This window comes from Amblyomma americanum, chromosome 6, assembly GCF_052857255.1.
Source record: "Amblyomma americanum isolate KBUSLIRL-KWMA chromosome 6, ASM5285725v1, whole genome shotgun sequence".
NCBI classification, from domain to species: domain Eukaryota; kingdom Metazoa; phylum Arthropoda; class Arachnida; order Ixodida; family Ixodidae; genus Amblyomma; species Amblyomma americanum.
This window is the reverse complement of record NC_135502.1, coordinates 32325396-32350818: the sequence shown is the minus strand read 5'-3', so window position 1 is coordinate 32350818 and position 25423 is coordinate 32325396. Positions and strand designations below refer to the sequence as shown.

The 25423-nt window shown below is 43.4% G+C and overlaps 1 protein-coding gene across 1 annotated transcript; it reads right to left on the bottom strand.

Annotated features, from left to right (window-relative positions):
* On the bottom strand, positions 1-24174 carry LOC144136569 (uncharacterized). The gene is made up of 16 exons (XM_077668976.1): positions 24093-24174; positions 21816-21902; positions 21560-21646; positions 21307-21393; positions 17585-17683; positions 10491-10577; positions 9303-9389; positions 8033-8119; positions 7612-7698; positions 7229-7315; positions 4429-4515; positions 3982-4068; positions 3550-3636; positions 2754-2840; positions 1262-1335; positions 1-187 (listed from the first exon to the last, which is right to left on the bottom strand). Exons 5-15 carry the CDS (start codon positions 17643-17645, stop codon positions 1301-1303), a joined length of 879 nt encoding a protein of 292 aa, XP_077525102.1. The 5' UTR covers positions 17646-17683; positions 21307-21393; positions 21560-21646; positions 21816-21902; positions 24093-24174; the 3' UTR covers positions 1-187; positions 1262-1300.
* Between the last annotated feature and the right edge of the window lie 1249 nt (positions 24175-25423).

Sequence of the window (25423 nt, the reverse complement as noted above, 5' to 3'; positions counted from 1 at the left end):
TTCCGTAAATAAGAGCATCGCTTTATTATACTAGATTTCCAGACTACCCCGACTACTGTCAAAATCTCTAAGATTTGCGCATAGGAAGTTAACACACATGTTCTCTGCTCATTCAGTCCTTTTTCGTCTGTGTACCCTTCATCGTTTCCTGGTAGACATTTTCTTCTGGTTCTGTGAGTTCTCCGGTCTGTAAGATATAAAAAAGGAACAATTTGCAGCTCGAAGTTTTTGAAAACTTCATTGTAGAACTACCAGCGCACCGAATATCAGAAATTAACGATATTGAACGAATTTGCTATCTGGCGTAAAAAGCATATTTATTTATTTACTTATTTACTTATTTATTTATTTATTTATTTATTTATATGGTACCTGCATCGCCTTTCGACATTACAGCATATAAAACAATAAAGTTCGCCTATCCTGCATCACCTTTTTTTCAGTAACGTCAGTTTGATGTAACCGGAACTAAAGTACACCTTGGTGAAAGTTCAGAGCATGAGCTTTAGCTAGTTTTGATGCCTTCTAAACTACGCGATTCAACATTTGTCAAAAGGTGTCAGGAGGGGCTCTAAGATGGTAATAAGGACGTGCATAGAAGTGCATGCGTTAGGTCGAAGCCATGACTATGCAATTGTTTCGCACGCCAAAGAGACCGATATATAGTCATGCAAGCTAAATAATCCAACATTACATGTTTTTAGCATACCGGAGACGTATACCGGTTTACCGGACCCCACTTGCGCATGCGCAGAGGCATTGTTGGGGTGAGGGGGAGCCACTGCGCGTTCGCAGACGGCGTCCGGTGAACCGGTATACGTCTCCGGTAGTACGTATCCGGTATGCTAAAAACGTCTATTGTAAACCATTATTAAGCTTGTATATAGATGAACTGAAATTGATGCATAGCGCAGAAAAACGTTGCACAAGCGGACGAAATCGTGTTTCTATGCTATTACGTTAATCCTCAATGTCCTATTACTGTATTTTGCGTAGTCGTCTTTTGTATTTCATATTTTTTTTTATTTCTACATGTCTCAAAGCCCCCTTTCACAATTTGAGGTGGTGATGTACTAGACTCTTGATAGTCAGGAGACAAAGAGATCTGTTAATACTGCGGTTACAAGTAAAAAGGAACGTGTTCAAAAAGTTGGAGATAATGTCATTCCAAATTTTTCTTAGCGTCAGGGACGATTTTGCAGAGAGCGGGAGAGAAACAGTACGCTGGCTGGAAAACACGAGTTCGCTGTAGACACCTTACCTGAGCGCCGGCCTTTGTACTCTTTGTTATCGCTTAGTGTTAATATGGCGGTAATGTGCGATAGGGGGCTGTATCTGCAAAAGGACGAGATGAAAATTCACTTAAGCCAGGCGACCTTCGCTCTGAACTGGCCACAAAACACTTGAGACACATTTGCGCGTTGCTTTGCAGGCGCGAGTCAGCCTTCCAGAATCTTTGAAGAGAAGCGAGAAAATTGGGACACTGTAGCTTCGCCTGAAGGGTATGACGCTATAGCGTAATGGGTTAATTTTCATATCTGCAGAAGGTCATTTTCTTCTTTACGTTTATAGATCCCTTGGAGTTCTAATGCCTCTACTGGCGCAGTGGTGCAGCGGTTAAGAGATGCGTCACTGCCCTGCGATGCCAGGTGCTCTCTGCGGGGGCCTTCTGCGCCCCAGGTTGCTCTTCATGAGCTGCCAATAATTAATTTAACTGCCACCTGCCACGGTGGGAAGTTTGCTCAATATCCGCTGGGCAGGTTGGGATGACGCCGCAAGGTCACGTGACCGAGGTGGCCCATGTGCCTCCTGGGTTGCTCTCTAGGGACCACCTGCCAGAGCCATGCCCATGATTTTTCGCCCACAACGCCAGCACCGGATTTTCTGGAGAACAGGGCCTTGAATGCTGTCGGGTTAAAAAAGATGGTTCAAGCCGCTTCATTTGTTTATCTATGAAATTTAAGAATAGGTTAAGGTCCCTCTCATTTATCTCCGTGTCTTCATAGTGATCCATGTCCTGTGTTGTATCCTTTTGGTTGAGGTTTTTGCACATCTGTGTCTAGCAATAATGCAAAATAAAATACAAACGAAATTCTATTCCAAGTCTGTGAAGGAAGATTCTAGGTGAACTTTGCAGTTTTTTGGCATACAGAGAGGCTGGAGTGCAGGTTTCAGAGGCAGCTTAACGAGGCACTGGAAGGGGCTCTCTGTGAAGTGGCGGTATTCCTAGGATGTTGAAGGACGCTGCTTCGCAAATATCATCCCGCAATAATTTTTTTATGCGTTTTGTTAAAGCTGAGTTATCTGTAGCCGAATCTGAACTTCATTTTCTTCTCCCCTTTCCTCCTCCTCCCGTCACTTTTTGCAAGCTGAAATGTGGGTGTTCCTCCACCGGCCCCACCCACCATTTTATAGCTAACTTCAAACAGCCCTTTTCAGAGACCTTTTGAAATGCGTTCCACTGCCTGCGAATAATTTTAGATATGCACAAATTTCGGCCTACTGCACAGCGCCGCAAAAGTCACTAGTCCAGAATATCTGGGCTGTCCGCAAACTAAACCGCGTATGTTTTCGTGTTGTGTGAAAACGGCTCTCTCTATCAAAGAATTTTAGCACCAAGCTTGACCAGCTGGAAAAAGCCACCGGCATCTTTCTGAGACGAAATATTGTTTACCGTCCAGTATGTTTCGTTTTGTAGCGTTCGCGAAGAAAAAGTTCTTGCGGGAGGCAAAAATCGATTTTTTTTTTCGTACCTTCGCATCTGGCAATCCCAGAAGAGTCGTTGCAAACTTTCCCATTGCCCGCGCACACCTTTTTCCTTTCAAATGTGCATGTGGACTCTGGAATTGGAAAAGAAGAAAGGCTACTAGAAGATCTAAACGAGGCAACACACGTAAGAATTCAGGAATGGTTTCTGGAGATAGGTTTGACTATTCTTAAAAATTTTGTCGCTTGGAACACAAGGTCCAATTTTACAGCCGAAAAATTTCGGAAAAGCAAAACAGTTTAAATGTGCCTATCCGCTGCATTTCATTAGAATATCCTGCGCCGTTAACAGTGACGTTCACTTCTTTTTGTTCATAGAAAAGAACCGCTCATTGCTGGAAACAGGAAGCTCGACGAACATTTCCGCTGAGCAGCTCGCATGCGCATACTTATTATCCTTCTAGCAAAAAGGAATTCTTCTGACATTCTTCACTCATTTAAATTGCTCAATGTAAAGTGACGAATTTCCCTTTGAGCAGTACAATGTGAACAGAGATCATTACTGAGCATATTCGAGCGATGGCATGCATTTGCGTACATAGGCTCTTTGCTTCTCGTTCTGAATTCCGCTTAGCAATCATGCCCATATTGTTAAATTAAAAGGGTAACTTCTGTGTCGGAAACAAAATCGTAGCAGATTTTACGCCGTTAAAGAAGACACCCCCAATAAGAAAACCGAGAGGAGCTTATGTAGTGCCCATAACAGAAACGAGCTGTAAACCAAGACCAGAATGTTTAAGAAGAAACTATTATAATGATTTCAGGTGAATGATTGCAACCTACCTTCGCATCGGGCGGTCCCAGTCGAATCGTCGCAAACTTTGCGGTTTCGTGCGCACTCGAGTTTCTTGTCAGGGGTGCATATAGCGTCTGAAGATTAATGAAAAAATATGAAGAGATATTGAGTGTGAGCGGAGGCATCAAATGAGCATAATTTGACCAACTCGCGATGAGGCGATAAGGTTGGTTTTCTTTTTTGATATATTTCACCTAACAAGTAATGCTCAAAATATTTATTCTTCTTAACTTGAAATATATAATACTTGCAGCTACGAACAACACTGATAAAGGCATGTATATCACAGAACGTATAGAGAGGCACAAATTAAACGCTCTACAAAGCAGGTAGCAGAAAACAATTGTTATTTGTGATTATGTTGCATTTCGAGGACGAAGCAAACACGCTGGTTTGGTATCCTAAGGAATGTGTCATACCTTCGCATCTGGCGACTCCGGTCGAGTCATCGCAAATTTTTTTGGTGGCTGCGCAATGTTTTTCTTTGTCCGGGGTGCATTTTCCCTCTGCAGAAAGCAGTAAGAAAACGCAAACACGATAAAACTGAAACTTAAGTAAAATTTTGGACTGGCTCATTTAATAACAATATCTGGTTATACTCTTGATTACGTTTAGTAAGGTTTCTTCTGTTGGCTCGTCTACACTGAGCGGGATAAAATTTGCGTTATTTTTTCATAAATACTTTTCTTTGTGACTGCACAGCTTACAAATGTACGACCCATTTAAGCAGCAAGAGAGAGTTCCTTTATATGGAATGCTGTGAAGAAGGCATAATTAGTGTGCCATACTGCTGGTTCCAGAAACAAAGATGTGATTCAGTATGAACAAATTTCGTGGCTTGAAATGTCAACCAAGTGTGAGCCTACCTTCGCATCTGGCGATTCCAGTTGAGTCGTCACAAACTTTCCGATTGCGTACACATTCCATTTTCTTTTCATGTGTACACTCGGCCTCTGGAGGTATAGGAAACCAGAGTGAAAAGAAGATGAACAAAAACGAAAAAAAAAATTGGCGAGCTAAGCAGACATATGCCGCGATAACTTTTTCTTGACCTATTTAAATGTTTTATACGTGCAAGCCTATTGAAACTCGTTCGATTGTTTATTGCATTTTCTTCATACTTCATTCTTTAATCCCTGCTTCAGCGGTTATGGTAGTTATACTTCCTCTATGTTGCAATAAAGGCGTGAAAAAGAAAAAACAAAAAACACGGGGCACTTTGCTGACAAAGTGCGGTGAGGCGAAAGCCTTTAGCGTGGTGTTGCTGCTTGTGTCACTGATGTGTGGTTAAGGTGTTAATTAAGTACACAATTGTTTGTGAATCTTAAATGCTGGAGACACTGGAGGGCGTTTGGGAGGCGTCTATCTAGTTCGACGCCTTTCCGCAAACACTCTCCAGCGTCCTAGACACGGAGAACTACATATGCATCGGTGGGAAGTAGCGTAGTCGTTAGCACGCTCAGCTGCGGTACTGAAGGATGGTGGTTCGAGTCCCATTGTGCACAAATATTTTCTTATCGAGTTGAAAAGTGTCACGGACGAACGGACACCGCGAGTGTGAGCATTAAAGGCTTTCGCCCTAATAACAAATAAAAGCTTTATAGAAAAGCGTCAGGCAGCGAGTAATGGAGACGCGCTAGCGCTCGCAGTGATTCTAGCTTGTAGGTGAAAAGGAGAACCGCCGGCATTCAGCGTGCCACGCATGCGTTATTTTTAACTGATTTTGTGGCATGCAGATAAGCTGTGAGTGCGGTTGATTGAGCCGCAAAGCAGAAGCAAGGAAGCACCGTACGTTTCCACACTTTAATTGCGGTCAGCTAAGCGCGAAAGCGACGCTCAGAGGCCGAGGAGACGAGAAAACCTCAGCGAGGGAACTCTAGCGCGGCTAGCGTTGCATTAACGCATGTAATTTTTATCAGTCAGTTTGCATCTCTTAATTAACACGGCTTCTTTTTGGTCGCGCGGAAAGCAGTGCAACATCAACATCTTCTGCGTCGTTGACGTTATGCCGTGCTCTCAGCATGAGAACTTAGACGCGATATTCCGTGAGCGTATGGAAGTTAGGTGAACGTAGAGGGGCTGTTTTCAGATTCTACTTACCCGGACTACGTGCCGAGTATCTCATCGCGCAAAAAAAAGGCAAACAGCTGCTGCCACTCGCCACTACCGTTCAAAAGGAGCCGCTAAGCGCGACGTTTGAATCGTCGCAGGACTGGGGCAGTAGTGCCTACGATTTGTAGACTTTTCTCTACATTTATTTTCGTGAGCTTCAAAAAGTGGATCTTTACAACACCGGTCGCCACGCAGTGTTTTTCCCCAGATTATTTTAATTTTCTCATTGTAGGTCGACAAGAACCTGCTGAATTACCACAGAAAATGCTGCACTCAAAGCCACTCCGATCAAGCCGAAGGCGCAAGCTCGAATACACATTCTGACAAAAGAAACAAAACAATTTCTTTGTAGCACAGAGTAAACGAACATTTTTTTTGAAGCTTGAGGTGAACGTGCATGCGTTGGTGCAGCTTTCAGATCGCATTAGCCGTAATAAAACTAGCGGTATCGCTTAATTAAGTCTGCGGTTATTTACACTGACTCGGTGAGAACGGGAAGCACATCACTAAATTCGTCATGTGAAAAAACTGCTTCGGGTTGTGCATCATGACGTCTTACATCTTGCACCAGCAAATAGGGTATGCTGTGTCGGTCCAGAAGTTCAGAACTACAGATGATTAGTTCCTCGATCTCATTTAATCAGACAGCCCAGTGGTCCGCCGTAGCCCCGCTGTCACTTGCCGCCAACACAAAGCGGAATAGGAAGCCAATGCTGGCCTTCGCCAGGCAATTTCGCCGGTTGAAAAAGCAAATAACTACTCTCTGGAAATCAACAAGAGTTTCTGACCCCAAGCGACGGGCACACTTTGAAATATTCCCATGCGCGAGTTGGCTTCGAAGACAGCGGCGCTTACCGCAGTGTGGGTATATATGCTGCGCTTTTGCCGACACTATAGTGAACTAGAATACCAGTATTCTAGTTCACTATAGCCTACACCCAGGTCGCTGTCGATCACAGCGCCATCACTGTTTACAAACATGACGCTTCTCTTTAGACCTTTCCATCGGACAAGGAGGATGTCGCCTCCTCTCCGGGCTGTTGAAAACCGGTTCCGCTGCCGCTTCCATCGTGCTAGCGCGGGTTGCACACAACAGCCTAACAAAACACAGGGAGCTCATGTTAGAAATGTCTACGGCAGGTATCAGGTGCTTTAATAACGCTTATCGATACAAAGGCGACATCTGTTATAATCGCGTCGAAAACAAAATGCGAGCACTCGATGTGACAAACTCAGTGTCTTACAATAAGGGATTATTTATACACATTGATATCCATCCGAGCGCAGCCATACGGCTGTAAAGGAAAGTTAAACAGCTTGCTCAGAAACTTCGTAGTTAAATAAAAATTCGGCCTGGTCCTGGTCCGTGGCCCACGGTCCAGGACGAGTTTTTCTCTTTATTTAACTACGAAGTTTCTGAGAAAGCTGTATAGCTTTTCATTGCAGCCGTATGACTGCGCTCGGGAGGATATCAATGAATAATTGCTCCCTTATTACAAATCTACTCTACCTCAGGAGATTCCCCTAAAAAATTTGACCAACTCAGTGTCTTACCTTCGCATCTTGCGATTCCAGTCGTGTCATCACAAACTTTGCTGTTGTGTCTGCATTCTTGTATTTTGTCTGGCGTGCACGTGGCCTCTGTTGATATAAGAAGTGAGTGAGCAAATAAGATTTATTTTAATGAATGGCTCTTAGACTTAAATGTGAGGAGGAAAGTGGGAGTTGCTCTATGCAAAAGGCCATATCTTATGCTCAGATTTTTTTATATCTGGTTTTTGTGTTACGGGTAAAGAGCGCTGTTTAAGACTCCTAGTTTTTTATGTGTTTTCATTCCAAAGATGCCTTCAGATGCATGCCCCCCAAGTTGAGTTCAAACTAAAGTATAGAAGTACCACACGAAACTTGAGGTAAGAAGATTAAGGAGACTGCCTTACCGTCGCATCTTGCAATTCCTGTGGAATCGTCGCAAACCTTTCCGTTGCGTGCGCAGTATACTTTCTTCTCATGCGTACAGTTGGCTTCTAGAATTATGAGGAGACAATGCAGTGTAATGGCACTGAAGAAAACATGTATGAGAGAGTCATATTCAAGGAAGACCCGTTTAAGTATGTTTGTTCTGATTTTCTTTGATTCATGAGTCGAGTTCAGCGCAAAGATTTTTTTTTTTTTAGCGTGTTGAATGTGTGTTTTTCTCTTTGAATGTCTCCTTCATGAAACGGAAGTCTGTATAACATTTGGAAACAGACAAATTAAGTGTCCGAGAAGGCTTCTGCTTGGAACAGCAATCGAAATTACTAGTATTGATGTTAGTTAGACAAATGTCACCCTTTAATTTCACGAACGTAGGTGCCCTACCTTCACATCTTGCGATTCCAATGGAGTCGTCACACACTTTACTGTTGCGTGCACATTCGATTTTCTTCTCAGGTGAGCACTTGGCTTCTAGAGATTCGAGATGAAGAAATTGAAAAATCAAATAGAAGCAATACGAATACCTCGGAATAAATTTTACTACATATACTTTCTTATATTCAAAATTTAGATTCAATCCTGGGGTATTTTTTTATCGCGTTTTCCTTGTTCAGTGCAGTGTCTGCAGGTAGCCAGCAAGATTTTTGACAGTTCTCTGTTTCAAAGGATATTTTGAGAAATTTATACGTCTCAGAGGCACAATTTCTGTGTGCAGTGAAGCTTGCAAAAAAAGAGAAAAATTAAACTTGTAGCTACAGCTTTGTGCGCATACGTACTGGCGAAAAGGCAAAATAAATGTGGTGTGCTGTCTGTGTCGTACAATGCCACGAAGCGCCAAGTGGGCCCTAAAGAACGCAGCAGTGGAAAGCTCTGGAATAATTTAGACCACCAGGGCTTCTTTAACGCATAAAGTTGCAAGGGGATATTTACATTTCGTTTGTATAAAAAAATTCAGGGGGCACTTTGTTGACCTGAAGTGCGATGTGTCGCTGATGTGTGGTGAAGATGTTTGATTAAAGCCTACAAAGAGCGTTTAGGCGGCATCCTTCCAGACCGGCGTTCAGGAGGCGCCTGGCAAGATTGCCAGGGGAGTGATCCTCTCGTACAATGGTGACGCCACTCAGTCACGTCACACGCCCATCAGCCAGACGGCTATATCATTTTCTTTGCGATTCCACCAGAATTATTGCGATTGATCGCGGCTTTTCGGATCTGCTTCCAGCCTGTTGTAGTTGCTGTGGTGCCTTATCTTGATAACGACATCAGTCTGATTGACAGCTATAGTGTGACACTTTTCTGCGAACATCCCCGCCGAAGAGTCAAGAGCCTATAATGCCTTTCGTCTTCAAATGCGGCTGCCGGGGTCGGGATTCTGTCTCGCGATGCTGAGATCACTAGCCGAACGCGAAGGCTATTAAGCCATCGCGATGGGTGTAAGCTTAATTAATGTGGCGCTGCTAGATAACACAAGGCGGTGGATCGGGCTAGTTATATCTTATACATAATTTCAGAAGCGATGTAATTTCACACGGACGCACAGACCGGCATGAATGTGAGCTCGTCCATACTTGGTATTTTGTATATCCTTTTCTCTTCTTGTCAAACTTTAGCGCTTCCGAAAAGACTATCTGATAACATGCGAGTACTTTCTTACCTTCGCATCTGGCAATTCCAGTGGAGTCGTCGCACACTTTGCTGTTTTCTGCGCACTTTAATTTCGCCTCGGATGTGCACTTGGCCTCTGAAGATATCAGGAAAGAAAGGCGATACGAAAGCAAGGAAATGTGGACGTGAAATTGGAGGATATGACGTGTTGGTCAGAGCTGAGAAAGATTAATCTGAAATCTGGCGCCGGTGTATCACCGGCTGTTGCACCCAGCAGGAGAGTACGAAATCCCCTGGCCGTATCTCTAAACGCTTGTCGGCTGCGACTTTACCGCCGGTTAAGTCTAACATCAGAGGCTCAAAATTATGTGGAATCTGAGTACTGTTCCGCTATTTTAAAAGTGTCTCTCCGGTTGGCGTTCATGCTATATTTTATACTCGTACTATATTTATGCCACATTTTATATGTAGCACCGACTTCCTCAGGGAGAGTGGTGCGAGTGTATAGCTTCACTCTGCGAGTGTGCATCTGCAGCCCTCCCCTCTCTCAAACGTGGAGCACCGCTATTCCAAAACTTTTCTTTATATTAATTCAGCATAATTTAGGTACCACGTGATCAAACGCTAGGGCACTTTAATAGTTTGTTGCTCCTTCAGAATACGGTTTTATAACAGGAAGTTAAATGGTCTTCAGAATACGAACACTGCAGGAAAAGGTTCTGCGGGGCTGGCTGTATGTGATGCATCCTCTCAGATTAAAATACCTCGAACTCTAGAGCTCTCCAGCATAATATTGGGACGGGGCAACTATTTACAGACCGGTATATTCTGCGAGCCCACAAGCTAATGATCTTAGAAAGAAGACCTGCTTACAGGCGCACATTACAGCGTCGTCGTCGTCATCGTCGACCTGAGCACTAAGCCAATTCATCATCGTTTAGGAGCTTAGGAATTCGTAACAATATGTCAAAACCTGAAAGTCTCGCGTCCACCTGCTATTCAGTGAAAATCTTATGCACATGGCTATGAAGGTAGCTCTTCTAATAATATGCTTCATGTGGTCACGTGATCTGATGTGCCAGGTCGCTTCGGAGAGGTAACTCTTAGGCACAAGGAACTTGGTGCTTTTCGCTGTCATGTCTGTGCACCAAAGGAGAGCCTTAAGAGAGGGAACTTTTGTCATGTGTAGTGAAGAAGCAAACGCTGTAGTTTGAGATGATAACCGATATTGCTATACCTTCGCATCTTGCAATTCCTGTAGAGTCGTCGCAAACTTTGTTTTTCCTGACGCATTCCCGTCTTCTGTCAGTTGTGCACTTGGCCTCTGGAAAAAGAAATGAAATTGGTGGCGTGACAAATTCTAACGTTTCGCAGTGAGTTTGATGCTATTTATTTGCTTGTATTCGGGAGCAGAAAACTTATAAGGTTATTTTTTTTGTGGCTTGTATTGGAACATTATTCTCAGTAATACTTTTAAGTGCTTTAGCCTCTGTTCACTTCTCCGGAGGTCATTTGAGATTTTAAAACCTCTAAGCATAAATTACTGAATGCGCCATGGTCGTAGAAATCAACAGTCGTGTTTGTCGGACAGAACTACTAAGATTATAACGTGGTGGTCACTTTTTTATGGCGCAAAACATTAAAAAAAGTATAGCCGGAGTATGAGGAATGTTGGGTAGAAATTTATGAGCAGAAGTGGTTGAAAAATGGCAGTCTCTCTCGTCTTCTTGAGTAGATGTAAGCATTAAATGCATCGCAGTACTGATATAGCGCATTCTAGGGAATGAAGAATGAACCTAATTTCCAGATCTCGTCCCTGTCATGGCCCTATCATCCGCACCTCCGGTCGGGCAGGAGAGCCTAACACCCGGACCACTCCATTTTCGCAGCCATGGCGATGAATGTCGCCATGGCTGCGCTAGCTGCAGAATGCGGCGCAATCGGCAGGCAAGGTAATTACGTAATGAGCGGCAAGGAATGCCTTGCGCGGCGCTCTCACGCCGGTCATTTTAGTCAACCATGGCAGCACATGGACCGGTTGGGTTGCGTCGTAAAAAAGCGGCTCCCTCGAGCCAGACGCTGGTTTCGTGCACCACGTGACTAAGTGCCCACGTGCACCGCTAGGGTACCGACGCAACGGTGGCTAGATGGATTGGTCCTCTTAGGTGTACTGCTTCTACACTTCATGACCGCAATTCTTCTGCTGCGGTCAGAGCCATGGCCTTCCGGCGCGTGACATCTGCTACTCGGCACTTTCTCATAGCAAACATACAAGCTCTCAAATTGGTTCTTTTTTTAATACACACAGTATACACGATATGTTTGGTTCAGCAGCAGATGGAGAAAACGGTGCTATTATATCAGCTCACATGCAACAGGGATAATTGTTCCTGTTGTGGCAATTTGATGGATATGACTTTAAAGAGAAATGGTGGCTGCACACGGTTATTCTAAAACGCAAGCTCCGCGTGGTTTCCAGGCTCAGTGACGCTCTGAACGAAGAGGCGAAAACGAGTAGGAATACCACTTGCTTAGCGCGCCGGAATTTAAGTCCGTGTATAAGGGTGCAAGCCGGGGATTCAAAATTCCCGCAAAGAGACCTAGAAATGTTTCATATTTAGGTTTTACATTTCAACGAGCTATAAGAGGTTATAACCGCAATCGCGTTTATAGAAGGTTACATCACTCGAGTCGTAACCGCGAAAGTGGTGAATGTTTCGACGGAATAGCTCAGTTGCATCAATACGACCCAACGAGCCTGCTTACATAAAAAAAAAAGATATATACTCTAAAATAACGAGAAAAAATCCGGCTGGATGCCAGCCCGTAAAACCATCTGAGACTGAAAGCGCTTTAGAAGAGTTCGATATTCTGTGATAATCGGTTGATAATGACAACGCTGCACGAAAGAATAGCATTGAGGCAGGGCTGTCTTGCTGTGTTTCAAAATTCTGCTGACATGGAAGCGTATGTTTTGCATTCCAATTGATGACCCATGCATTCACTGAATTTTTCTATGATAGTTTTAAAATATTTTTTAAAGGATGGACACAGCTTCATTATATTGCAACTTTGCTCTATATAATAAAGTCATTGGGCTCAGAAATACAGGCTTTTGTTTCTGTTCAAAGAACAATTTCACAGTAATGAGTTTCGACCCTCAGAGAGGAGTGTGAGAGTGTGGTCTTTACAGGTGACCAAATGATCCCATATCGAGGAATGAAGTTAAGCGACAGACAAGATGTTTTGGCAAAGGGGAAGACGGATCTTAGGGCACTTAGCAACAAGCAGTTCCGGTGGAATGTACGGCCTTCTTTGACCAGAAAACGATCATTGTATGCTCTCTCCCCCTCCCCCCTGCTGCTGTGCAATCGAGAAAACGATAAAGTTTTCTACATGGAAAGTAAGTGCCCATACCGAGGAAACATAATGAAATACAGAGATTTGAAACTTAGGGGCTGAAAATAGTGAAATCAAATAGCATGCATTTATTGCTCGGCGCAAAAATTGTCTCTACAAGTTGTAAGGACGAATACGGTGCTATCTAATGCGAAATCCGGGCGTAGATCTGCAGGTGCTTAAAATACTTACAGATCTAACTATACAAACAGTAAAAGTGTGGGTAAACCCAGCAGAGGTGCGCAAGCATGTGTTTAGCCTGATTGGCTCATGGTTGTGCTTTGCTGGGTCGTCGGCATGTCTGGCGACCATGTTGGTTTAATAGTTTAACTGACGAAAGCGAAGATGTGCAATTCACTGCGCGCGAGAACATGTTTATTAGTTCGATTGTAGCATTACTTGTTGAAGACGACGATGTACAGTTCACAGCGCAAGATTGTGTCGCAGTGTAACATTAGGCGTGATGGGCTGCGGATATAGCACAGTGCTCTCGTGCAGTGGCCAGTGAAGCTGATCTGTTCGTTCCGCTGAGGGCTCGATTTCTAGTCGTGACAATGTTTATTTTATTTACCTGCTTATTTATGATTTGTTTCAGTTGCACTGACAGCGGCGACACGGCTCAAATCGCGATCTTGCTCTTAAGAGCTGCGCTCTAAAATTTGTTCTTCCCGTGGTGTTCTTCGAGTGGCACTGACACCGAAATAATGCCCCTTATATCTATTTTACGCCAAATGTCCTTTGCTCGCCATGGTCTTGGCTAGTTTCCGATCTCTTGACCTGCACAGTTCATTGGTCTAAATTGAGGAGTATAATGAACTGCAACAACACTTAATTTTGAAGCGAAAAGCTTCAGTACGCTAGTTAAAGCAGTCTTCGGGTAGGCAGCACGAAGACTTTACACGACCTGCAGCTCAACCAAGGATAGCCATGTATGATTATATGCGGTACAGTTATGGCGTCGAACCTTTGACCGCTGGCCTTGACCCATGACCTTTAGTTGACATTTGACATTAAGTGACCTTTGGGTTGACCTTTGACCTTAAGAACATCTGATGGGGCGATGCGAAGCCACGCGGTGACATCCTATGGGGGTGTCGCAAGACCATGTGATACCACAGGTCAAAGCCCCGTGGTCGTGTGGGTATATATAGAACGGCTGTCGCGAGCGTTTCGCGGAGCATCCATGCACGAGCCTCAAGCGCTTAGGAAATATTTCACGGCGATCAAAGCGATTGATGTGGAGAGGCATTCGCTAGCATGTGGGCTCCTATTTCGTGAGCGCATTGACCCGTTGCGCCATCTTTGCCCTGTGACGCTAAATAACGTGGAAGCAATTGATTCATGGTGCCCTCGGTGCACGGCTGCAGAAACAAGGGCAACTGCGCTAGAGGCTGATAGTTTAAGACGCGAGGAAAAAGCTGCTTGGTTTTGCTTCACTGTGCTTTGAAATCATTTGGCATATTGTCTGGTTTATTCAAATGAGTTGTGCAATTTGATCAAACATTTGACAAGTGAGACCAAGAGTAATCTTCAAGCGTGCCATGCGGTCGAGCTTTGGGTCGAGTGCCCAAGTGCCCGCTTGCTCTTCATTTATCGTTTGAACAAAACTGGGCACGCGTTCGAACTTTCGCTGTCACATCGGAGGACCAGTGTGCTCTAGCGGTTGGACTCTATCGCGAACGGATGAAAGCTGACGAAGACATAGATTTCAAAGCACTGCACGAGAGCCTGCAGTTTCACAGGCGGGGAGAAAGGCTGCGGTGATTGCCGAGCTTTGCAAAGCAGCGCAAGCGCATCTGATATTTTTGTACCGGCGCGGTTTTGCGTCCCGCTCAAGGCCAGAAGTATGGCAACGTTTTTGTCCGCATTCTCAGATGCTGTGCACCAAGAGACGGGCGCCCATTTTCTTCCGCATGGCTGTTCCATAATAGCACATCAAAAGACTATGCTGGAAGACGTATGCCACCATTTACGACTATCCAACTATTGAAGGAATAAACGTCTGAATTAGCTCAGTTAGGTCCGCTTATGTCTATGCAAAAAGGCGGTTTCTCAATCTCATTTACCAATCAGCAGGGCGTAGAATAGTGGCATCAAGCGGCTGCTGTTGGAGAAAACGGGGGTCATCTTTGCAAGAAGCTTCTGACCGCAGCGCAAGTTTTGACGCTATTAAGAGGAGAACCAGTGAACTACGCTTCATACCACAAAAGCGGGTGCCTACCAACATGACCATCGCCGTCGTGCAGCATGCGGGTTACCCAGGCTGAACCGAATGTTTTGCAAGAGTTCGCTTTAGGCTTGGCTCATGTTCTTCTGCTCATCTGGCGTCAGGATCTCTCTCCGGTTCTGCGCAGCACGCCGAGAGTGGGGGCTAAAACATTTCATGCTTGAAAATGGCTTCCCTGTGCTTCCTCTACACAGGAAAGCCTTCGTGCTTGAACATAGTGCGGCAGTTGCCCTCACCTTTACCGCACGAACGTTTTACGCGCCCCTAATTTTGAGGAGTGTCGTGGAAAATATTCTCAGATAAAATCAATACGAAGATAAGCTTGGGTCCCCGCCCCGCGCCGTCAGTGCTTGGACCGTACCATAGTATATAAATGAAACTCTTCCCACTCGCTCAAACGCGCGGCGAATCATGCGTCGCGATTGCTGGTAGTCGTTCTCAGCAGCACTAAAAAGGGCCCTGCAACAGCTCTTGGGAGGTGTTGCAGGGCCTGTACATACGCCCTGTACATGCATATGCCCTGTACATGTATATGCCCTGTACATGTACAGGGAGCTGTGCATATGCTTGCTCAGTCGCTAGACTACAATTTCATAAACGTCTGTGCCAAATAATGCAATTCTGTACTCAGGAGAACACCAACAGTCACCCTCGGAATTCAGCGAAATCTGTCCTGCGACATTTTCAAACTTGAACCCTCCTTCGCATCATGTATCCGCATATGTGTTTTTAGAAATGCCTATTCCGCGACGAGTGATGTGTGCGACGGGCGTGGTGCAGTGGAAACACTAGAACACCTGCTCCTTCACTGTGCCGCGTTCGCCGATGCTCGTCGCGATATGCTTGCGGCCTATAGGGCGCAGGGCATAACCAGACTCTCTCATGACGCTATTGTGGCCGCAGGGCAGTGCGCGCACTCGTGAGCGAACTTTGGTGAGCCTATGTGCATTCCTCGAACACACGGGCTTGACGTCCCGTCTGTTCTCCGTCAGGTAGTTACACGCAGTGACCGAACGCTCCGCCAGTTCTACCTTTAACGATTAATAACTGGACGCCACACTCCAGTTGTATCCAACACAGTGCTGTGCGCGTGTGTTCTAATTCCTCTAAAATGAACTAATCACGCGCACAATCTGAACACATTCCTTATTGTGTAAATAGTTTGTATATATTACTTCTCTCCCTATCCTCTATTCCTGTCCCCTCACCTCTTTCGTTTATTTCTCTATTCTGCCTGCTATCCTTTATTTCCGCTGCCCCAGCTGAGGTGCTTCAGTATCGATGGCAGATGCCGGGGCTAGAAAAAGTATTTTCCTTCCTTTTTACTATTATTCTAATTAAAAAAAACCACTGCCAACACCAAATCACTATTCGTCATATTATTACAGACGCCATGCAGCTGCCGTGGCAACGGCCAGTCAGCTGTCTCGCGCTGGCGCATAAGCAAGCTCTGCCCACCGGAATATTTCCGCTCACGCTGGTTGCCCGGCGGTCTGCCACAAGGTGGGAGGGGCCGGCGGAGGAGTGCTGACTCATGAGCGTAAAAAACAGATGAGAGGGGAGGACAAGATTGATGGCGCTGAAATCAAAATGTTGATTGCAGATAAGTCCGCTTCTATAAAACCCACTAAAAAATTCTTGGTGGAGAAAATTCTTGAAATAACGCAACTTATCAGGCTGCTGTTGCAGGACCCATTTAATTAATCGAATCGTCGTCTAAGCCGCGAAGCTGTCAAGAAATTTCTCGGCATTAGGAGAGTTGACGAAAAAGTAGGGGGAGAGGGACTCTTCGTGTTGCTGTTGTCAAGCGGAGATTTCCGTGCACCAGAAGAAAGTCACTGATGTTAACTTTAGACATCGGCGGCGCTTCGGACGGTGAGGATATCAGCATGAAGCTTTAACAGAACAAACATGGAATCGTAACGTCTCTCATATTTATTGGGCTTTCCTCGCTATGGAGCTACGCTTTTGCGGTCGGTGTGCGAGTGCTCCAGCTCCGGTGATATTTTTCGCATTGGCCCGCCGCTGCTTGGACGTGTGATTTGCAGCCATGCCTGTCGCCTTGAATGTTTGCGGCTCGGACCATCCGTTGGTTGACATCTCAGACACCCCAAGTTTTTTTTCTTTTATGTTTCTGTTTCCTCTAGTTGCGGGCCTGCCTACTGAGCAAGTCAACCAGCTTGCGATAAAATAAGGCACACCGTACATTCGCCTCCACCTATTATTCAATTTTAAAGCGTGGGGTGACATTTAACTTCTGTTGTTTAGAAAAACCTCGCATTACCTTTGAGCAAACACGATAGTAAGATTACAGTTCTTTGTGAACAAGTAAATGTGCCGTCGCAGCTGAAGCCCCGCGACAGCTACCCATATCATCTGGGAACGCGAAGAACATTCCGACCTATGCGGAAGGAAGCACACAGAACTACCTATTGCAATCCGCCCGGCCACGAATTGCGAGTGGGCTGTCCCAAGAGCACACGATATGCTTTACCACATTCCGCGGCGACCATATGAGCACCCGCTTTGGCCGCCGTGAAAGTGGCGGCGCAACCCGGCCGCACAGATGCCTCAATAATGTGCACTTGAAGGGCTTTAAATAAAGGGCGTGCTTCAATAAATAAATAAATAAATAAATAAATAAATAAATAAATAAATAAATAAATAAATAAATAAATAAATAAATAAATAAAATGTGATTCTACCTTCGCATCTTACGATTCCCGCAGAGTCGTCGCATACTTTGTTGTTTCTTGCACATTCCATTTGTTTTTCAAGTGTGCAGCTGGCCTCCTCAAATGCGCCTGGAAAAAGAAAGTGGAATACTTGTACAAGTGTTACATAATGTGAATACTGAGGTGTTTTCTCGCGTCGACACTGTGTGGCATTTCAAATAACTGAGAGTATAAATTATGCGAGTACTGTGATTATTGTGACTGTTCGTTATGCGCCATGCTACTTGAGAGAAATTTTTAGAGCGTTTTTAGCAAATGCTTTAAATTTTAGTGTGGACGTCACAGATATTATCTGTGATGATCAAGAGCGAATGAATAATTGGACAAAATATGCTTGTGTGTTTCGTATGCACGTTACTTAACTCCCGAGATATTAGCATTCACGTTGAGATCTACATTATTCTTTCCTCTTTAGTACAAGGTCGGCGCCATGCAAGGCAGTTATCTGATAAAGAAAATCCTGATGTGAGCTAAGGTCCTGAGCGATATTAAGCAGAATGCGAGGAGTAACACGAAACGCTCTAAAAGCGCATTGGGTAAATTTTGAAGCGCGCCGCAGTGGCTCAGTGGTTAGGGCGCTCAGCTACTGAACCGAAGTACCCGGATTCAAATTCAACCGTGGCGGCCGCGTTCGATGGAGGCGAAACGCAAAAGGCGCCCGTGTGCTGTGCGATGTCAGGACACGTTAAAGATCCCCAGGTGGTGGAAATGATTCCGGAGCCCTCCACAACGGCATCTCTTTATTCCTTTCTTCTTTCACTTTCCCCTTAATCTCTTCCATTACGGTGCGGTTCGGGTGTCCACTGAGATATATCAGATAGTTACTGCGCTATTTGCTTTCCACAAAAACCAACCATTTTTTTTCAATTTTGTCCAAAAAGTTGCCGAGACAAATATGCCTCTAGGTTGTGAGAGCTGTTAGTGTCATACCTATGCACGTAACTGTGCCGGCTTCATATTTGCATTCTTCTACACTCATTCACTTTGCTTTATCGAATCGCGTACACAGGCGTGTTACTGTACACCACAAGAGATAGAATTTGAAAAGATAATGATACAGCTTTTAAGGTGTCCTAGCAAGCATTAGAAAAGGTTGAGGTGCGATCTCGTGTGAGCTGTTGAAACCTTGTGCGTGCATTTTACTTTCCCGCCATAATTTTGAAATCTTACTTGTTCATAAACTGCGAGACTCCTGTTCACTACATGAGCAAGTATTAAGATAGGTCTTCTATTGCACTTTTCAAGATAATATCGTTCAAAACTGTAGCGCAGTTGTATTCTAGGAAAAAAGTTTGAAAGATACGAACAGAGCAATTATATTGCAGTTGTTCTTTACGTCTCACCCTCAAGAGGTATTTTTTTTTTAAAATTAAGCAGGCGCGTCAACTTGTTTCTGCCCACTGCGGTATCATAGTGGCTGTAGCATTTGTGTGCTCGGCCTAAACTTCCGAAATTGAAACGCGCGTCGCGGCGGTCGGAAAAGACGGAGGCTGAATGCGGAAACTGCTGTGTGTTATGTAAAGACGGTGTTGCGTTAAGTAAAGGCAGTTATAAAAAATGGCGGTGGTTTAGCTTTGGTTAAACTTGGAGTGACGCGATAGCTACAGCACACCGAGTGGAACTTGGTCGCGTGACCAACCACGTGACGAACCACATGATCAGCCACGGCGCCACGCCACCGGCAGCTGCTCCGCACCACGTGACCAACCACGTTACAGCGTGGCGGTGCCGCCACGCTGGAGGCTCGAAATGGCACCGTAATGTAGCTATCGCTACAAAATGTGAACAAGCGCACATTTCGTCGGTAACGCGATGACACGCAGAGTGTGTGACAAGCGTAAACGAAGCCTCCATTCCAAGCGCAGCGGGGACTCGCAACAATGCAGTCTTGTGTCTCAACTTCCAACTTCAATTAAATTTCTGTTCGCTTTGCGCTGACGGCTTAAATGGCAGCGCGACCGTTTTCTCGAGCACAACTCTCCGGCGATGTGGGACGAATCACTGCGGTCAACGCGCTTTTTTGTAATGGTTTGGTTCATGGGGGTTTAACGTCCCAAAGCGACTCAGGCTATTAGGGACGCCGTAGTGAAGGGCTCCGGAAATTTCGACCACCTGGGGTTCTTTAACGTTCACTGACATCGAACAGTACACGGGCTTCAGGAATTTCGCCTCCATCGAAATTCGACCGCCGCGGCCGGGATCGAACCCGCGTCTTTCGGGCCAGCGGCTGAGCCGAGCACCATAATCACTCAGCCACCGCGGCGGCTGCTTTTTGTAATAAAACGACGCGTTCTTTTAAGCACGGCGAAAAGATTGCAAGAGAAATTAGTTCCGGGCATAATGCGATTTTAAGAGCTGATTACGAAAATATCAGTCATATGGTACATTTCGAAACTGCTTATTGTTTCCCGCTGTGAATGCTTTCCTACAGATTTTGGTATGTCTTTGTCGAATGCTCATTTTTTGTGTGCCCAGCAGTTTGCGGCCAGTTCGTCTTCGGGTGAGCATTTAGCTGTGGAAAAGGTAAAAAAATATTCAGTTGGTATGTTCTTCTAATGAAGATGAAGAGCCTGCCAACGCGATTCCCTCCGATAATACTGTTATTTGAGCAGGTGACTATGACAATATAACCCAGAAGGTTCCTTTGGATACTGCTCATTGTTCCTCGCTGTTACTGCTTGTTTGTCTTGGTCGAATATGCATTTTTCTTCCTTGCATTTAGCGGCCTGCCTGTCTTCTGCTGAGCCTTTAGCTGTGGAAAACGTAGAAAAATAATCAGTTTGCGTATTTTTATAATCAAGATTAAAAGCTTGGAATATTAATTCGTTCCGATAATAATGTAATCTTAGCAGGTGACTAAGACAATATCAGTCATATGGTACATTTCGATACTACTTAGTGTTTCCAGCTGTTAATGCTTTCCTACGCATTTTGGTATGTCTTGGTCGAGTGCTCATTTTTCGTGTGCCCAGCAGTTTGCAGCCTCCCTGTCTTCTGCTGAGCATTTAGCTACGGAAAAGGTACGAAAGTAATCAGTTTGTATGTTATTCTAATGAAGATGAAGAGCTTACAAGAGTGATTCGTTCCGATAATAATGTAATTTTAGCAGGGGAATATGACAATATAATGCAGATGGTTCATTCGGATACTGCTTATTGTTTCCCGCTGTGAATGCTTTCCTACGCATTTTAGTATGTCTTGGTCGAATGCTCATTTTACGTGTGCCCAGCATTTTGCGGCCTGCCTGTCTTCTGCATAGCATTCATCTCAGAAAAAGGTGCAAAAATAAACAGTTCGTGTGTTTTTTTAATCAAGAAGAGAAGCTTACAACAAAATTTAGTTCTGGTCATGATTTGAATTTACCAGGTGATGACGACAGTATAAGAAAGATGGTAGATTTAAATACTGGATAGTGTTTGTCGCTGTACATGCTTATCCACGCATGTTGGTTGGCCTAGGTGGAATGTGCATTTTTCGTTTGCCTTGCAGCTTACGGTGTTCTTTTTCCATTCTGAGCATTCAGCTGTAAAAAAGTTGAAAAATACACACTGCGTGTGTCTTTCTAATAAAGATGAGAAGCTAACAACAGAATTTGGTTCTGGTCATCATGGGAATTTTGCAGGCAATGATGACGGTATAATAAAGATGGCAGATTTAAATTCTGGATAGTGTTTGTCGCTGTAGATGCTTACTCTCGCATGTTGGTTGGCCTAGATGGAATGTGCATTTTTCGTTTGCCTTGCAGCTTACGGTCTTCTTTTCGTCTTTGGAGCATTCAGCTGTGAAAGTGTTGAAAAATAAACAGATCGTGCGTTTTCCTAATCAAGATGAAAAGCTGGCAACAGAATGTAGTTCTGGTCATGACGTGAATTCAGCAGGTGATGATGATATAATAAAGATTGTAGATTTAAATACAGGATAGAGTTTGTCGCTGTAAATGCTTACCGACGCATGTTAGTTTTCCTTGATCGAATGTGCATTTTTCGTTTGCCTTGCAGCTTACGGTGTTCTTTTCCCATTCTGAGCATTCAGCTGTGAAAAATTTGAAAAATACACACTTCGTGTGTCTTTCTAATCAAGATGAGAAGCTAACAGCATAATTTAGTTCTGGTCACCACGGGAATTTAGCAGGTAATGATGACGGTATAATAAAAATGGTAGATTTAAATTCTGGATAGTGTTTGTCGCTGTAAATGCTTACCCACGCATGCTGGTTTTCCTTGATCAAATGTGCATTTTTCGTTTGCCTTGCAGCTTGCGGTCTTCTTTTCGTCTTCTGAGCATTTATCTGTGAAAAAGGCGCAAAAATAAACAGTTCGTGTGTTTTCCTAATGAAGATAAGCTTAAACAAAATTTAGTTCTGATCATGATGTGAATTTAGCATGTGATGATAACGGTATAAGAAAGTTTATAGATTTGAATACTGGATAGCGTTTGTCGCTTTAAGTGCTTACCCACGCATGTTGGTTGGTCTAGATGGAATGTACATTTTTCGTTTGCCTTGCAGCTTGCGTTCTTCTTTTCGTCTTCTGAGCATTTATCTGTGAAAAAGGCGCAAAAATAAACAGTTCGTGTGTTTTCCTAATGAAGATAAGCTGAAACAAAATTTAGTTCTCATCATGATATGAATTTAGCATGTGATGATAACGGTATAAGAAAGTTTATAAATTTGAATACTGGATAGCGTTTGTCGCTTTAAGTGCTTACCCACGCATGTTGGTTGGTCTAGATGGAATGTGCATTTTTCGTTTGCCTTGCAGCTTGCGTTATTCTTTTCGTCTTCTGAGCATTTATCTGTGAAAAAGGCGCAAAAATAAACAGTTCGTGTGTTTTCCTAATGAAGATAAGCTTAAACAAAATTCAGTTTTGTTCATGATGTGAACTTAGCATGTGATGATAACGGTATAAGAAAGTTTATAGTTTTGAATACTTGATAGCGTTTGTCGCTTTAAGTGCTTAACCACGCATGTTGGTTGGTCTAGATGGAATGTGCATTTTTCGTTTGCCTTGCAGCTTGCGTTCTTCTTTTCGTCTTCTGAGCATTTATCTGTGAAAAAGGCGCAAAAATAAACAGTTCGTGTGTTTTCCTAATGAAGATAAGCTTAAACAAAATTTAGTTCTGATCATGATGTGAATTTAGCATGTGATTATAACGGTATAAGAAAGTTTATAGATTTGAATACTGGATGGCGTTTGTCGCTTTAAGTGCTTAACCACGCATGTTGGTTGGTCTAGATGGAATGTGCATTTTTCGTTTGCCCTGCAGCTTGCGTTCTTCTTTTCGTCTTCTGAGCATTTATCTGTGAAAAAGGCGCAAAAATAAACAGTTCGTCTGTTTTCCTAATGAAGATAAGCTGAAACAAAATTTAGTTCTCATCATGATATGAATTTAGCATGTGATGATAACGGTATAAGAAAGTTTATAAATTTGAATACTGGATAGCGTTTGTCGCTTTAAGTGCTTACCCACGCATGTTGGTTGGTCTAGATGGAATGTGCATTTTTCGTTTGCCTTGCAGCTTGCGTTATTCTTTTCGTCTTCTGAGCATTTATCTGTGAAAAAGGCGCAAAAATAAACAGTTCGTGTGTTTTCCTAATGAAGATAAGCTTAAACAAAATTTAGTTCTGATCATGATGTGAATTTAGCATGTGATGATAACGGTATAAGAAAGTTTATAGATTTGAATACTTGATAGCGTTTGTCGCTTTAAATGCTTACCCACGCATGTTGGTTGGTCTAGATGGAATGTGCATTTTTCGTTTGCCCTGCAGCTTGCGTTCTTCTTTTCGTCTTCTGAGCATTTATCTGTGAAACAGGCGCCAAAATAAACAGTTCGTCTGTTTTCCTAATGAAGATAAGCTTAAACAAAATTTAGTTCTCATCATGATATGAATTTAGCATGTGATGATAACGGTATAAGAAAGTTTATAGATTTGAATACTCGATAGCGTTTGTCGCTTTAAGTGTTTACCCACGCATGTTGGCTGGTCTAGATGGAATGTGCATTTTTCGTTTGCCCTGCAGCTTGCGTTCTTCTTTTCGTCTTCTGAGCATTTATCTGTGAAAAAGGCGCAAAAATAAACAGTTCGTCTGTTTTCCTAATGAAGATAAGCTTAAACAAAATTTAGTTCTCATCATGATATGAATTTAGCATGTGATGATAACGGTATAAGAAAGTTTATAGATTTGAATACTGGATAGCGTTTGTCGCTTTAAGTGTTTACCCACGCATGTTGGCTGGTCTAGATGGAATGTGCATTTTTCGTTTGCCTTGCAGCTTGCGTTCTTCTTTTCGTCTTTTGAGCATTTATCTGTGAAAAAGGCGCAAAAATAAACAGTTCGTGTGTTTTCCTAATGAAGATAAGCTTTAACAAAATTTAGTTCTGATCATGATGTGAATTTAGCATGTGATGATAACAGTATAAGAAAGTTTATAGATTTGAATACTGGATAGCGTTTGTCGCTTTAAGTGCTTACCCACGCATGTTGGTTGGTGTAGATGGAATGTGCATTTTTCGTTTGCCTTGCAGCTTGCGTTCTTCTTTTCGTCTTCTGAGCATTTATCTGTGAAAAAGGCGCAAAAATAAACAGTTCGTGTGTTTTCCTAATGAAGATAAGCTTAAACAAAATTTAGTTCTGATCATGATGTGAATTTAGCATGTGATTATAACGGTATAAGAAAGTTTATAGATTTGAATACTGGATGGCGTTTGTCGCTTTAAGTGCTTAACCACGCATGTTGGTTGGTCTAGATGGAATGTGCATTTTTCGTTTGCCCTGCAGCTTGCGTTCTTCTTTTCGTCTTCTGAGCATTTATCTGTGAAAAAGGCGCAAAAATAAACAGTTCGTCTGTTTTCCTAATGAAGATAAGCTGAAACAAAATTTAGTTCTCATCATGATATGAATTTAGCATGTGATGATAACGGTATAAGAAAGTTTATAGATTTGAATACTGGATAGCGTTTGTCGCTTTAAGTGCTTACCCACGCATGTTGGTTGGTCTAGATGGAATGTGCATTTTTCGTTTGCCCTGCAGCTTGCGTTCTTCTTTTCGTCTTCTGAGCATTTATCTGTGAAAAAGGCGCAAAAATAAACAGTTCGTGTGTTTTCCTAATGAAGATAAGCTTAAACAAAATTTAGTTCTGATCATGATGTGAATTTAGCATGTGATGATAACGGTATAAGAAAGTTTATAGATTTGAATACTTGATAGCGTTTGTCGCTTTAAATGCTTACCCACGCATGTTGGTTGGTCTAGATGGAATGTGCATTTTTCGTTTGCCCTGCAGCTTGCGTTCTTCTTTTCGTCTTCTGAGCATTTATCTGTGAAACAGGCGCCAAAATAAACAGTTCGTCTGTTTTCCTAATGAAGATAAGCTTAAACAAAATTTAGTTCTCATCATGATGTGAACTTAGCATGTGATGATAACGGTATAAGAAAGTTTATAGATTTGAATACTGGATAGCGTTTGTCGCTTTAAGTGCTTACCCACGCATGTTGGTTGGTCTAGATGGAATGTGCATTTTTCGTTTGCCCTGCAGCTTGCGTTCTTCTTTTCGTCTTCTGAGCATTTATCTGTGAAACAGGCGCCAAAATAAACAGTTCGTCTGTTTTCCTAATGAAGATAAGCTTAAACAAAATTTAGTTCTCATCATGATGTGAACTTAGCATGTGATGATAACGGTATAAGAAAGTTTATAAATTTGAATACTGGATAGCGTTTGTCGCTTTAAGTGCTTACCCACGCATGTTGGTTGGTCTAGATGGAATGTGCATTTTTCGTTTGCCTTGCAGCTTGCGTTATTCT